This window comes from Sciurus carolinensis, chromosome 3 (genome assembly GCF_902686445.1).
Source record: "Sciurus carolinensis chromosome 3, mSciCar1.2, whole genome shotgun sequence".
NCBI classification, from domain to species: Eukaryota; Metazoa; Chordata; class Mammalia; order Rodentia; family Sciuridae; genus Sciurus; species Sciurus carolinensis.
The window spans coordinates 43,861,507-43,874,805 of record NC_062215.1 but is presented as its reverse complement, the minus strand read 5'-3'; the positions used below and the strand labels follow the sequence as shown (position 1 = coordinate 43,874,805).

The 13,299-nt window shown below is 42.3% G+C and overlaps 1 protein-coding gene across 1 annotated transcript; it reads left to right on the top strand.

Moving 5' to 3' along the window:
• The first annotated feature begins 992 nt into the window (after positions 1-992).
• Positions 993-10,644, top strand: Cenpv (centromere protein V). The gene is made up of 5 exons (XM_047543254.1): positions 993-1,544; positions 4,060-4,158; positions 5,785-5,854; positions 8,822-8,936; positions 10,253-10,644. The coding sequence occupies exons 1-5, from the start codon at positions 1,141-1,143 to the stop codon at positions 10,375-10,377; spliced, it is 813 nt and encodes a 270-aa protein (XP_047399210.1). The 5' UTR covers positions 993-1,140; the 3' UTR covers positions 10,378-10,644.
• The last annotated feature ends 2,655 nt before the right edge of the window (positions 10,645-13,299 follow it).

Here is a 13,299-nt window from a genome sequence, read left to right as displayed (position 1 = left end):
TAAATGGATGGAGTTGGAGAATATCATGCTAAGCGAAATAAGCCAAACCCAAAAAACCAAAGGTCGAATGTTTTCTCTGATATGCGGATGCTAATTCACAATGTGGGAGGAGCTAGGGAAGAACAGTTACTTTATATTAGGTAGAGGGGAGTGAAGAGAGGGGAAGGGACATGAGGGGAGGAAGGATAGTAGTGAAGCAGACATTATTACCTCATGCACATATATGACGCATGACCCCTTTGATCCTATAATATATACAATCAGAAAAATGAGAAATTACTCTCCATTATGTATGATTTATCAAAATGTATAAATGCATTCTACTGTCATGTAAAATTAGAACTAATTTAAACATTTTAAAAAATAGTAAATTGAAATGGAAATAGAAAACAAAAAAGTAGAAAAATGAGTAAAATGTTATTTCTTCGAAGATATGAATAAAATAGGTTTAGAGAGTATCTGGGTTCCATTCGTGGGTCTCTGATTTTTTTCTCTCTAAACTTTGGTTCTGTGTCAATAAAACCATGCTAATGGAAATCCATGCGGGGTTCATTCATTTAGGATTAAAAATAAAATCTATTGACCATCGATATCCTTAAGATACTGTTTCATTTGACCGATAAGACCAATTTTAAGGACTATGACTCTAGCTGCCATTTATTCAGCAGGTGGCACGTGCCAGGCCGTTTACACACGTTAGGGGCACGATGGCTCCTGCCAGGTTAGGTCTCTATCTTGGAGATAAAGTTACCCCGGATTTCCAGCTAAAATATTGCTGGGAATTCAGGCCTGACTCAGGTCTCCCTAGGTCAGGAAGAAATGATTAGGAAGCCCTGTAGATTCACGGGTGGGGCGGAGGCGGGTTCACAGGTCAAATAGGCTCTGGGTGTCTACTAGCGGAGGCTGGAGGCGCAGTCGCCCTAGACCTGCGGGACACAGCGGGGCAGGTGCATGCCCTCAGGTCGGGGGGGTGGGGTCTCCCTCCTGTGGGCAAGCGGGCGGTAGGCAGGTGCCGCGGGCCCGACTGGGGCAGACCCGCGCAGCGCCCCCTGGGCCTGCTGGTTGGCAGGCGGCGGGGGCGCGCACAGGGCGGCGGGGGCGCGCGGCGCTGCGAGGCCTGCGCGCTGGGCTGCGGGAGCCATGCGGCGGGCAAGGAGCACTGTGGCCTCCAAGCCGCGCGGGCAGAAGCGGTCGGGTTCCTCCGGGGCCCCGGTGGTCGCCTCCTCGGCCCCTAGCAACAGCCGCGCACGGCGCTCCACGAGCAAGGCCGGGAGCGGGAGCCCGGCGGCCAGTAGGCAGCCGTCGGCGAAGCGGGGGCCGAAGCCTTCGTTGCCGCGGGCCCAGGAGGCGGGCCGGGAGGAGCCGCCGCCGCCGGCTGAGCAGGCGTTGCTCCCGACGCCGCCGCCGCCGCCCCCGACCCCCGCGACCCCGACGTCCTCGGTGTCCACGCTGGACCTGGGCGAGCAGCGGGAGCGCTGGGAAACGTTCCAGAAACGGCAGAAGCTGAGCTTCGAGGGCGCCGCCAAACTCCTGCTGGACACCTTGTGAGTGCAGTGGGGCCGGGCTATGCGCGCGGGAGCCGGCTCCACGCTGACGCCCCTGGGCGCGGAGTCGGGCTGGCGCCGCTCGCGTCCCTGCCGGCGTGCGGGCTGCAGGCACCTTTCAGCTCTGCGTCTGCCACGTAACGGCGCCTACGCGCCTCCGGGGTTAGCGGCGGGTTTGGTCCTAATTCTAAGGGCCTCCGGGTACCGAGAGGGGCTTCGTGCAGAGCCCGCGCTCCTTTCTTGGCTGGCATACAAAGGGTCTCCTGGCCTCCAGCGTCGTGCTCGGGACATTTTCTCTTAGGGCGCGAGAGACTTCCCCCCGTGAAAAGAATATAAACCCCACGATTGCTCTTATACCCGAACTCCTTTCTTTGCGTTCGCACATATGTTTTTGGAGGCTGGGCGAGAGGGAAAAGTAGAGAGGTGGAGAGACGCATGAGTAATTTGGAGCCCACTGGGAAGCGAAATCCCGTTATTGTTCAAGCAGGCCTGCGGAGGAGCGGGGTGGGGGGCGGGGGCTATTGATTCGGGAGAGAAGCGCGCGCAAAGCGGTGCCCGGGAGCTCGGCGGCAGGGTGCGAGGCTTTGTGTTCTCCACCAACAGGGGCTCCCGGGTGCTTTCTGTCCATTCCGCTTCTCCATCTCTGTTTCTGAAGGAAAAGAATCTCCATCTCCATCCTTTTATCTGGAGAGAGGAGTATCTCGGAGGTCCATGATGTAGAAAAGAGATTATTCTGTCAAGGATTGCCCTCTTCTCCAAATGTTACGTGGATCCCGTAAAACCTTTGTGCTTTGCGAAATATTTTTACATCATAACAATATATCTCAGTGTCATTTTTTAAAATGAATTGAACAATTTGGGTGGGAGAATCAAGACTTAAGTGTAACCTAACAATTGCATAACAACTTTAGAATTACTCCTCTTGAACGAAAGAAAATGCTTGTCTTTGTTCCAGAAGAAATTCCTTTAGTTTTGGTGTATCTTCTCAGAAAGTACTTATTTGGTTTTTGTGTGCTTCACTTTTTCATCTATTATCTGGGACTATAAATTGAACATTTGAAAAAAGATTCATCCATCAAACATTTTTTGAGCCACTTGTGCCTGCTACTGCTAGATATAAGGGTTACAAAGATCCTTAGAAATGTAAAACTCAAATTTGAGATAGTTTTTTTTTTAACCCTAAACCAAACTGATAATGGTCTAAAAAAAGATATTAAAATGTTGACATAAAAGACTAGATGCTTTTCATCCATCAGATTGGCATGAGCATGTATTTTATTTTTTTAAAAAATTTTTAGTTATAGGTAGGCCCAATACCTTTATTTTATTTTTTATGTGGTACTGAGGATGGAACCCAGGACCTCAAGTGTGCTAGGCGAGCACTCTACCACTGATCCACAACCCCAGCCCATGCATGTACTTGATTTTTAAGTCATTAAGTTAACTTTTGTGCAAAATTGTGTCTAACACTTGTATGGTTTTTGTTAAAATATTGAGTAGAAAAAGTTCGGGGGAATATGTAACAAATAAAGGATCCCTTTTGCTTTAAAGATTACAGGAGACTTTCATTTGAATGCCATCAAATACAGTGACGTTTGGATTTTTTTTTTTTTTTACAATAACCATTATGTACATGCAAGTAAATTGAAATACATTAACTTGTAAATAAATGTGAAAAGGCATTGTTGTAATCAAATAATGGTAATTAAAGGTGCAGTGAGCTATTTTTCTGTGATTATTGCTCAAAAGGTTCAGTGAAATATTTTCTTATTCACTGTTGATATTCAGTCCTTTTCGAAAGTGATTTGGTATTTTATTGAATCTTAATGTTCAGTTGTAGTTTCTGTGGTTTTAAAGGATCAAAATTGTATGCAGTGTGTGTATATAGTTATATAAAAAGTCAGATACATGAAAAATCCTAGAGAATAGAGCAAAATTATAAGAGCTTTTGTTATTGTCCCAAAAGGCTTCTCTGAACCACAGACCCAGTTGGGTGCCCTGTCTTACTTTTCTGAAGCAACCTCTAGGATCTTGATCACAATCATAATTAAATATTATTTGGATAATTTGTTTTGATTTGCTTCAGGTCAGTAAAGGCAGCAACCATGTCCACTGTATTTTGTTTACTGCTCTCTCCTTGACTTATAAAAATTTTTATTAGCCATTTGAATAAAAATGTTTGGGTGGTGAAATTAGGCTTCTTTCTTTCCCATATACTTTCTGAATTGTGGTAATGTTTAATACAATTTGAGAAACAGCACAAAGAGCTTGTGGACAAAGAAGGCACTGAATCCGTTCTTTTATAAAATTGACTGTGCCTCCTTAAAAAGCAGAAATGCATTTGGTTGTCCTGTAGAAAAGACTTGTTCTATCCTGCCTTTTAAATTTTTTTATTTTTTTATATTTTTGTCCTGCCTTTCATTCAACAACAAAAAGAGTATGTACAGGAGCCATGCCATAAGGCCTCTGCCAGACTATTCAGAAATTCTTATCTTTTGATTTTTGTCTCATTTAGTGAATACCAGGGCCTGGTGAAGCACACAGGAGGCTGCCACTGTGGAGCAGTCCGTTTTGAAGTCTGGGCCTCAGCAGACTTACATATCTTTGACTGCAAGTGAGTATTTTCTTTTCCTGAATTGGCTTAAAAGAACTAAGGAGTTAAAATGCAGTTCTTCAAAATAACCTGGGGAGTTGTGCCTGCAACATTGGTCATGAGCTGATAATGTTGAAGTCAGCTGGTGGGTACATAAGGGTTCATTGTTTTATTCTTTATCTTTGGGTATGGCTTGAAATTTTCAGTAATAAACGTTTTAAAGAGAAGAGGCTAAAAATAATAACCTGCTGTTTGTGTGTATGAGAGGGAAAGAGAGAATCTTCAGATTCTTGTGTCTGTGCATGTGTGTGCCACAGAGTTCTACAGCACAGTCCCACATGACACAGAACAGGGGCTTCAGGATTTGTGTCTGAGAGAGTCATCCTTCAGACTGATATTGTTGATGATTTGGGAGTTTTTAGCTGAAGGTGGATCAGTCTGGACACTGAGTGGAAAGCCTTGGGTAGAGTCGTTGTAGGAGTCAAGAGTTGGGGAGAGATAGAATATACACCTGTAAATTCTACATGCGCTAGACCTCTATCCTTGGGATGAGGCAAGTGGTACCACCAACGTGTGGAGGGCCTATTTCTTAGCACATACTCTGGCATTATGATAGGGCAAGATAACATGCTCTGACTTCTGGACTAGTCTTTGGCATTACCTAGTAATTCAATAGTATCCAGTCCTTTTTGACTCTGAATGGTACCTGAATGATATATGAGTAATAAATACTGTAGAATTACTCAAATGGAGAATGGACCAGGCTTCTAACAGTAGAGTCCAGATCTGGAAAGAAGCATTGAAGAATAATTTATTATAGGATCCAATACTAAGTCCCAGTTTTTTAAAAGGTGAATTGAAGAATTTGGTGTATAACTCAGTGGTGGAGTGCCCGTTTGTATCTGTGAGGCCCTGGTTCATTATCCCCAGCATGCACAGATACAACATATATCCCCACAAAGACAGACACACAGACACACACATGGTAGGTTAAAAAGATGGAATTTTGATTTAATTTCCAATTTGGTATTTCTGGGGACCTGTTTTACTTGAAACTAGATTTTTCTCTCTGACATGGAGATGAGGAAAAGGCAAAACCTAAGCCTTTTAGGCTTTCCTTTGTCTGTTTTTGGTATGAATATCTCAGAAGCATAAGTTTATATCAGTGTCTGAAATTTGTTTTTTTAAATATACATATATATTTTTAGTTGATGGATCTTTATTATATTCATTTATTTATATGCAGTGCTGAGAATTGAACCCAGTGCCTCACACATGCTAGGCAAGAGCTTTACCACTGAGCCACAACCCCCATCCATAAAATTTATTTTTTAATGTCTCTAAAATCCAATGTTTTCTTTCACTGTAGTGAACTGGGGGGTGAGAGATCCTGTTGGCCCTGGATTTCTGAATGGGGCATGACCACTATTGCTAGGTTTGGGACAGGCAGGCTCCATTGCCAAACAAAGCAAAGAAAGGCCCCAGGTGGCCAGTCCATCTGCCTCAGCTCCCTCTTTCCTGGGTAGTGCTGAAAGAGGTGTCCTCTTTGAGGTCAACTGGTTCCTTAAACATATCAGGCTGGGCTTCTTGGGCACACAGGATGCAGATGGCTATTCATAGTCTGAAATTTGCTCTTTTTTACTGTAGCTGCAGTATTTGCAAGAAGAAGCAGAATAGACACTTCATTGTTCCAGCTTCTCGATTCAAGCTCCTGAAGGTTAGTGCTTAATAAGAGCAGGGTAAGGGAGGGTAGTACCATAGGAGAATTGTGAACCCCAACTTCTAGCATACCTTCTATAGAGGAGGAGGAGCAGGGAGCATAGCAAGGCCTCTCAGGGTCTTTGGTTTCCCCTTTTACCCAGGTTTTATGTTTACTTTTAAAAGGTGATGTTATTTTATGCCCTGCTCCTGCTCCTTTTTTTTTTTTAAAACCGTACTAGGGGTGAAACCCAGAGCCACATGCATGCTGGGCAGGCACCCTACCACTGTGCCATCTTGATTTAAAAAGGCATGTTTGATTTTATTGTGGAAACATTTTCAAATTCAGAAACTCAAAAAATAAATTTGCTGGGAGTGGTGGCACATGCACATAATCCCAGCTACTCAGGAGGCTAAGGCAGAGGATGGCAGCCTCAGCAATTTAGCCAGACCCTGTCTCAAAAAATAAAAAGGAGCCAGGCATGGTGGTGCATGCCTATCAGTGAACTGAGAGGTTGAGGCAGAAGGATCAGAAGTTTGAGGTGAGTCTTGGTAACTTAGACCCTGTATCAAAATTAATAAAGGGCTGAGGTAAAGCCCCCCCTGGGTTTCTTCTCCAGTACTGCAAAAAAATATGCAAGTCAGTAAATGAATAAAATAAAATTAAATAAAATAAGCTGGATACATAGTTCAGTGGTAATTGCTCCAGTATTATAGAAATAAATTAATTAATCAGTTAAAATCAAAGATAACCACAGTTAATATTTTGCTGCATGTCCTTGTGCATTATTTTCTACACAAATAAATGCATCTAAATATATTGTCATATGTTTTTATCAAAGTACAACTTTATCATTCATTCTTTCTATAGCCACTTTTGTCATTTTCCAATGAAAAACTTACCACGATTTTACAACTTTTATTTTGAAGAGTTTTTTTTTTTGCACTTTGTACAGAATTAGCAAGGTAGGGGAAAATATGTGTATACACAGTGAAAAGTTGCCCTCCACTGTTCCACAGGCCCCAGTCTTCCTTTCCCTGCCGTCCAGTTCTTTAGTTGACTTATCCCATGATTCCTGAACTTTAAGGTCATGTTCAGTCCCCATCCCCCCCATGCCAATTATAAACATCACTGTGATGAACCTCTCTGAGGATAAATCTTTGACAATTTAGACTCTTTCTTTGGGATCAGTTCCCTTAGAAATAAAAATCTCTGGGTCATAAAATTGAAATTTATAAAAGACTTTTAGCACATTCTAGGTATTTGGGTTGGGTAGGCCTTTAAGTCCATTCTCCGTTCCTACTTTTCCCATCATGGTTTCACAGACCTCTCTGTGTGTGTTCTGGGAGTTTGGTGTAGGACTGTCTCCTTTACTAGACTGCAAGTGTCTCCAGGGCAAGTACCACTTTTTTTCGTGTCTGACCCAGCTCTTGGCCTGGTGGGCTTGGCACTGAGTGGGCTGTCACTGAATTCCTGGGAGGAAAGACTGGCCACAAGGATGATCACGTGAGTCCTGCTTAGTGAGATTACATTCAAAATGTCCGAGGCCATTCATCTCCTTTTCTTCTTCTTTTTTTTTTTCCACTTTTTATTGAGATGTAGTCTCACCATGTTGCCCAGGCTGACCTTGAACTCCTGGGCTCTAGCAATCCTGCCTATCTCCTGAGTAACTGGGATTATAGGTGTGTGTGCACCACTATGCCCTTGTCTTTCTCTGCCCTGTGACCCTTGAATGACACCTTTCTTTGTGTGGGGTATCTGGTGACAGGGAGGTACTCCAGGTGGGCAGCATTCTTGTTCTTCATTTTTAATTACAGAAGAGCACAAATGTGTGTCTGCTGCCTGCTGGTGGCTGTGATCCCCCTCAGCTTTTTCCTCAAGCACCCATGACAGCTGATTCCAAGGGCAGCCCTGTGCTCCTTGGTCAGGAATTTATGTTTAGGAAGTTTCTTCTTTGGATCTACTTGACCACGTCTTCCTGGTGCTCTGGGACACTGTTTGCTTCTTCTGCCCCACCCCATCAGAGGAGTAATTTTTTTTTTTTAAGTAAATACAAAACATATTTATTCAAATATTTGTGGGGCACCTACTATGTACCAGGCACTTTTTACTGAAACATAGCAGTTAACATGACAGACAGGGCCCTTGTTCTAGAGCTTACATTCTGTAGGTGGTGCAATGAATAAAATGCTATTGTAGAGAGCTGAAGTTGAGCAATATGACAGAGAATAAATGGATAGACAGAGAATAAATAGCTTGATTAGGAAAGGTTCCTTTGAGGTATTTGATCAGCATGATGAAGACAGTGGAAGGACATGGGCAAAAGTGTGTTAGGCAAAGGTGACAGCCTGTACCAAGGGCTTGAGCTTGGCATGTTGGGGAGCTGAACAATGACCATTGTGACTGATGGACAGTCATTAGGGCATGGGTGAGGGAAAGTGGCCTGAGATGGGGTAGAGTAGCCCTAGGTTTAATCCCCACTACAACAAAAAACAAACATACAAAAAATTTATATTACCCATTAAGGAAATTAGTCCTTTGTAATGTCTGGCAAAGATACATTTTTGTCTTTTGTAGATTAATCCAAGTATTGTCGACAGTTTTCTTAAGACCTTGAGCCACTAGCGCTCAAAGGAGCCAGTCTTTGGGTGATCTACTCTCCATTTAGGCCCTAAGAAGTGGGCATTTTCACTCTTTGACTTTCACAGGGCATTCTGTCTTCCCATGGATCAGGGAAGACTCAAGGCTGGGTTGTTCCTCTGAGAGCCATGAGCTGGCACTCTCCAGAGTGCATGTCCCCAGGTAGTATAGATGGATCCCTATCCTCAAGAAGCTTCTATTCTTTTGTGGGATTTGGGACCTGTCCTCATACTGAGAGCCCTACAAAAAGGCTACCCCCATTAATTCTTTTAAAAGATTTATTTTTTAAATGACTTAAGAAGCAGTTTCTTTGTAAAAAGAGAAAGCCTTATTTGTTTGTTATAGGGAGCAGAGAGCATAACAACTTACACATTCAATACACACAAAGCCCAGCATACCTTCTGCAAGAGATGTGGTGTTCAGAGCTTCTACACTCCCCGCTCCAACCCTGGTGGCTTTGGTGAGTACAGGGGATGGATTGCAAACTCTGGGGTTCTTGGGGTTCAAGTGCTTGGGCAGGTGGGCACTGGCCTGTGTGGTGTGCCTTCTGCCTGGCTGGGTGCTTTCACAAGCATGTGTTTTAAGAACAGAGCTCTTCAGCAGAGTTCTTTGCAAATGGTAGCATCTAAGACTGGCTCTGGTCAAATGTGTCATTCCCATATAGCAAAGTCTTTGTCAGAGTCCAGCCAAATCATGATTCTTGTTCTCTGCTGATTCTTTGCTAATATCACTTCAAAATTTTTTTGAGGGCTAGGGGTGTTGCGCAGTGGTAGAGTGCTTACCTAGCAAGTGCAAGGCCCTGGGTTCCATCCCCAGCACAAAAATTAAGATTAAAAAATCCTGTTGGTTCAAAAAATGATCAAGAGAACTTCCAAGGTCCTGCTTAGGTCTGGGGAGAACTCCTGAGAACTCTACAGAAGTTAAAACCAACCCTTAGACAGTTTCTTAGAAAAATACCATTTGCAGTGTGAATGAGGAAAAACTAGAGGTTGAAGATATTCTGCATATACACAGCCTCCAGAACTGTGATCAGAACTGTCATCTATCTTGTGGCAGGAGGAGGGGAAGGGCATGATATCACCTTAGCACCTTTGTACCCTGTTTCTTCAGCAGCTCCCATTTGTTCCTCATCTGCCACCTGGAGACTCCTTCCTGGTGTTCCTGGTGGAACAGGGTAGTTTTGAAAAGTATAAAATCCTGTATAAATGAGAAGGTATTTAATTCTTTTTTTTTTCTCTTTAATATAGGGATTGAACCCTGCCTTTTTTTTTTTTTTTTTTTTTCCCCCCCTCAGTTTTGAGACAGGATCTTACTAAATTGCTCTTGAATTTGTAATCCTCCTGCCTTAGCCTCCCAAGTCTCTGGGGTAAGAAGCCTGTGCCACCATGCCTGGAGGGAGATATTTAATTCTTAGAAAACTAATACAGCTAAACAGAGGAAAAACCTGAGAATTCTTCAGGTGGCAGTCAAGAGACTGCACTAAGCCTGAGCCTTTCTACTATTTCTTTTTCTCAGCTTGATTTTGAATGATGTCTAGCCTTGAACATCCAGTGTTCAAGGAGCTTGATCTCCTGTCTGGCAGATGAGGACTATAAGCCAGAAAGCTGAAGTTGTAAGCTGTGACCAGGGTAGTCCCATAAGCTTAGGTTGCAAGCTGGAGGGTATCACTCAGAGATATGGTGTATAGGACAGTGATGCTTGCAGGTAGGGATTTGTTCAAGATCCAGTAGTCTGTGGTTTTACTTGGGACCTCTCTATCTGTGCCACTTCCCCTAGGAATTGCCCCACACTGCCTGGATGAGGGCACCGTGCGGAGTGTGGTCACTGAGGAATTCAATGGCAGCAATTGGGAGAAGGCCATGAAGGAGCACAAGACCATCAAGAACATGTCTAAAGAGTGAGCTTCTGTTTCTCCCTTCCTGAAAAGGAGGAAAGAGTAGGGCTAGCAGCTCTGTGGCCCCTGGGCCCTTCAGTGGTACCCCTGTTGTGGCTGACCCAGGCTGGTGGCCAGTAGCTACCTTGTTCTCTCCAGTTCGCTCTAGCTACCAGTTTCTTTAGGCAGCTCTTTATCCTTCCTCAGCCCGGATTTTGATGTAGACTAGTTGACCCTCTTCCTTCTTTTCCCCAACTTTTGTGTGATCTTTTGGAAAATAAATATTTTTAACATTAATGAAGTCACTGTGGTTCCTCATTTCCTTTGTACTTTGATTTTTACTCCTGAGGTCATTCACTCAACAGCACCTATTAAGCACTATCAAGATGCTTGCAGGGCTGGGGAGATAGCTCAGCTGGTAGAGTGCTTGCCTTGCAAGCACAAGGTCCTGAGTTTGATCCCCAGTACCGCAAAAAAAAAAAAAAAAAAAAAAAAAAACATGCTTGCAACCAAAATAGGAAGAAGAGATAAGACATGTGAACAGCAATTACAACTAGAAGATTATGAATGACCATAGTTGATGTGAACTGTGATGAACTCTGGGAATTCAAGAGAGGGTAGACCAGGAAGACTTGGGGGAGGTAGAGTGTGATGTGAGTCACATTATTTTTTAAAGATGAATCAGCTTTTAAATTTCTTTTCTCTCTGTAATTGTGATAAAGTACATGTAAAATAAAATGAAACATCTTAACCATTTTTTAAAAATATTTTTTAGATGTTGATAGACCTTTATTTTATTCTTTTACTTATATGTGGTGCTGAGAATTGAACCCAGTTGCCTCACATGCTAGGCAAGTGGTCTACCACTGAACCACAACCCCAGCTCCTGTCTTAACCATTTTCATGTCTACAATTCAGTAGTGTTACGTACATTCACAGTGTTGTTCAGCCATCACCACCATGCATCTCCAGAACTCTTCATCTTGCAAAACTGAAACTCTCTTCCTATTAAACAATTTTTATTCCATTTTTATTCCATTTTATCTAGGAAAGATGAGAGAAGGAACTGTGAATGGAGGTACAGCAAATACAGAAGCCAGAATGTGGATAGTCTTCATTTTAGTCTCAGGAATATGACCGTGTGTGTGTGTGTGTGTGTGTGTGATTGAACCCAGAGGAGCTTTACAACTGAGCTCCATCTCCTGTCCTTTTTTTTATTTTGAGACAGGGTCTCACTGAGTTGCCAAGGCTGACCTTGAATTTGTGATCCTCCTCTGTACTCTGTACTCTCTGTTCTGCCATGTGCATTTTTAAAAAAATGACTTTTTTTATGCCAATACATATACTCTCATTAAATGTTATATAGCATTGCATAGTATGGGTATAGCTGAACTTTTTTTAACAAATTTTGTTGCCAGTTTTTTTTTTGCTATTATACAGTGTTGATAATGAACATCCTTTTACATATTTGGTGTACATGGCTTTTATCTGAGAATATAGATGTGGAATTGCTGGATTGAAGGATATGCATACTTTAAACACTAAACTTCTAAACTGCCCTCAAAGTGTTTATATAGTGTTCTGTATGCAAGATCATCAACCTTTAATATAGCAGAGTGACCTCACTGACACCTTGATGTTATCAGTCTTTTTAACTGTGACCACTCTTGGACAAAAAAGTTATAATTTTTAAAATTTGCATCACTGTGATTATCTGTGAGATTAAGTACCATTTTGGGATTGGGGGCCATTTTTTTTTTTTTCCTGTTCTGTCAGTTACTTGATTGTGTCCTTTGTCCATTTTTCTTTGAGTTATTTTTTGATCCATTTATTTAAAAAATTAGTAAATAAGGGATTATATTAATTAATTTTTGGAGTTCTCTATTCAGAATAATTCTCATATTACAGATTACAGGTATTATCTGTAGCTTATTCTCTTTAGGTTTTTTCTTTTTTTTCGGTGATGCTGGGGATTGCACCCAGGGCCTTACGCATGCGAGGCAAGCACTCTACCAATTGAGCTATATCCCCAGCCCTCTTTTTAGGTTTTAAATTAAAAAAAAATATTTATTTTTGTGGTACTAGAGAATGATTCCAGGGGTGGTTCTATCACTGAACATCCCCAGCCCCTTTTTCATATTTTATTTCAAGATGGCCTCACTATGTTGCTGAGGCTGACCTCAAATGTGCAATCTCTTAACCTCAGCCATGAATTACATCTGTGTGCTGCTGCACCTGATGGTTTTTTTTTTTTTCGGTACTGGGGATCGAACTCAGGGCCTTGTGCTTGCGAGGCAAGCACTCTACCAGCTGAGCTATCTCCCCACCCCCACCTGATGGGTTTTAATTTTATTTTTTAAAAAATATTTTTAGTTATAGATGAACACAATACCTTTATTTTTATGTGGTGCCAAGGATCAAACCCAGTGCCTCACATGTGCTAGGTAAGCACTCTACCACTGAGCTATAACTCCAGCCCAGGTTTTAATTTTTTTTTTAAACATTAAAATAAAAATTGTTTTTAGTTGTCAATGGATCTTTTATTTTATTTATTTATATGTGGGTGCTGAGTATCAATCCCAGGGCCTTACACATGCCAGGCAAGCGTTCTACCACAGACCCACAACTCCAGCCCCTTTTGATGGAGCCAAATTTATGTTCTTCCCCTGCCCTCCCCCCCATCCTTCCACCTTGTGTTTCCTGACTTTTTATGATTAATTTTTTGTTTGAGACTCCCTTTACCAAAACCTGTATTTACCTGCACTTTCTTCTGATAACTTCCAAAACTTGTTTGTTTCTTGGTTTTGTTTTTTTAACATGTAGCTCTTTATTGGTTTTTTTTTTTTTTTCCTTTAAATTTCACCAAAGGTATGAGGAAGAGGTTAAGTTCCTCATCCTCTAAATGAATAACTGGTTTCTCAACACTTTTGTTGGTTAATCCATTCATTCC

Bases quoted from the DNA above. Each gene is read 5' to 3' on its own strand.
- Cenpv (XM_047543254.1), top strand. From the start codon at position 1,141: ATGCGGCGGGCAAGGAGCACTGTGGCCTCCAAGCCGCGCGGGCAGAAG. The intron at 4,159-5,784 runs GTGAGTATTTTC...TTTTTACTGTAG, and splicing joins TTACATATCTTTGACTGCAA to CTGCAGTATTTGCAAGAAGA. The intron at 5,855-8,821 runs GTTAGTGCTTAA...TGTTTGTTATAG, and splicing joins CTCGATTCAAGCTCCTGAAG to GGAGCAGAGAGCATAACAAC.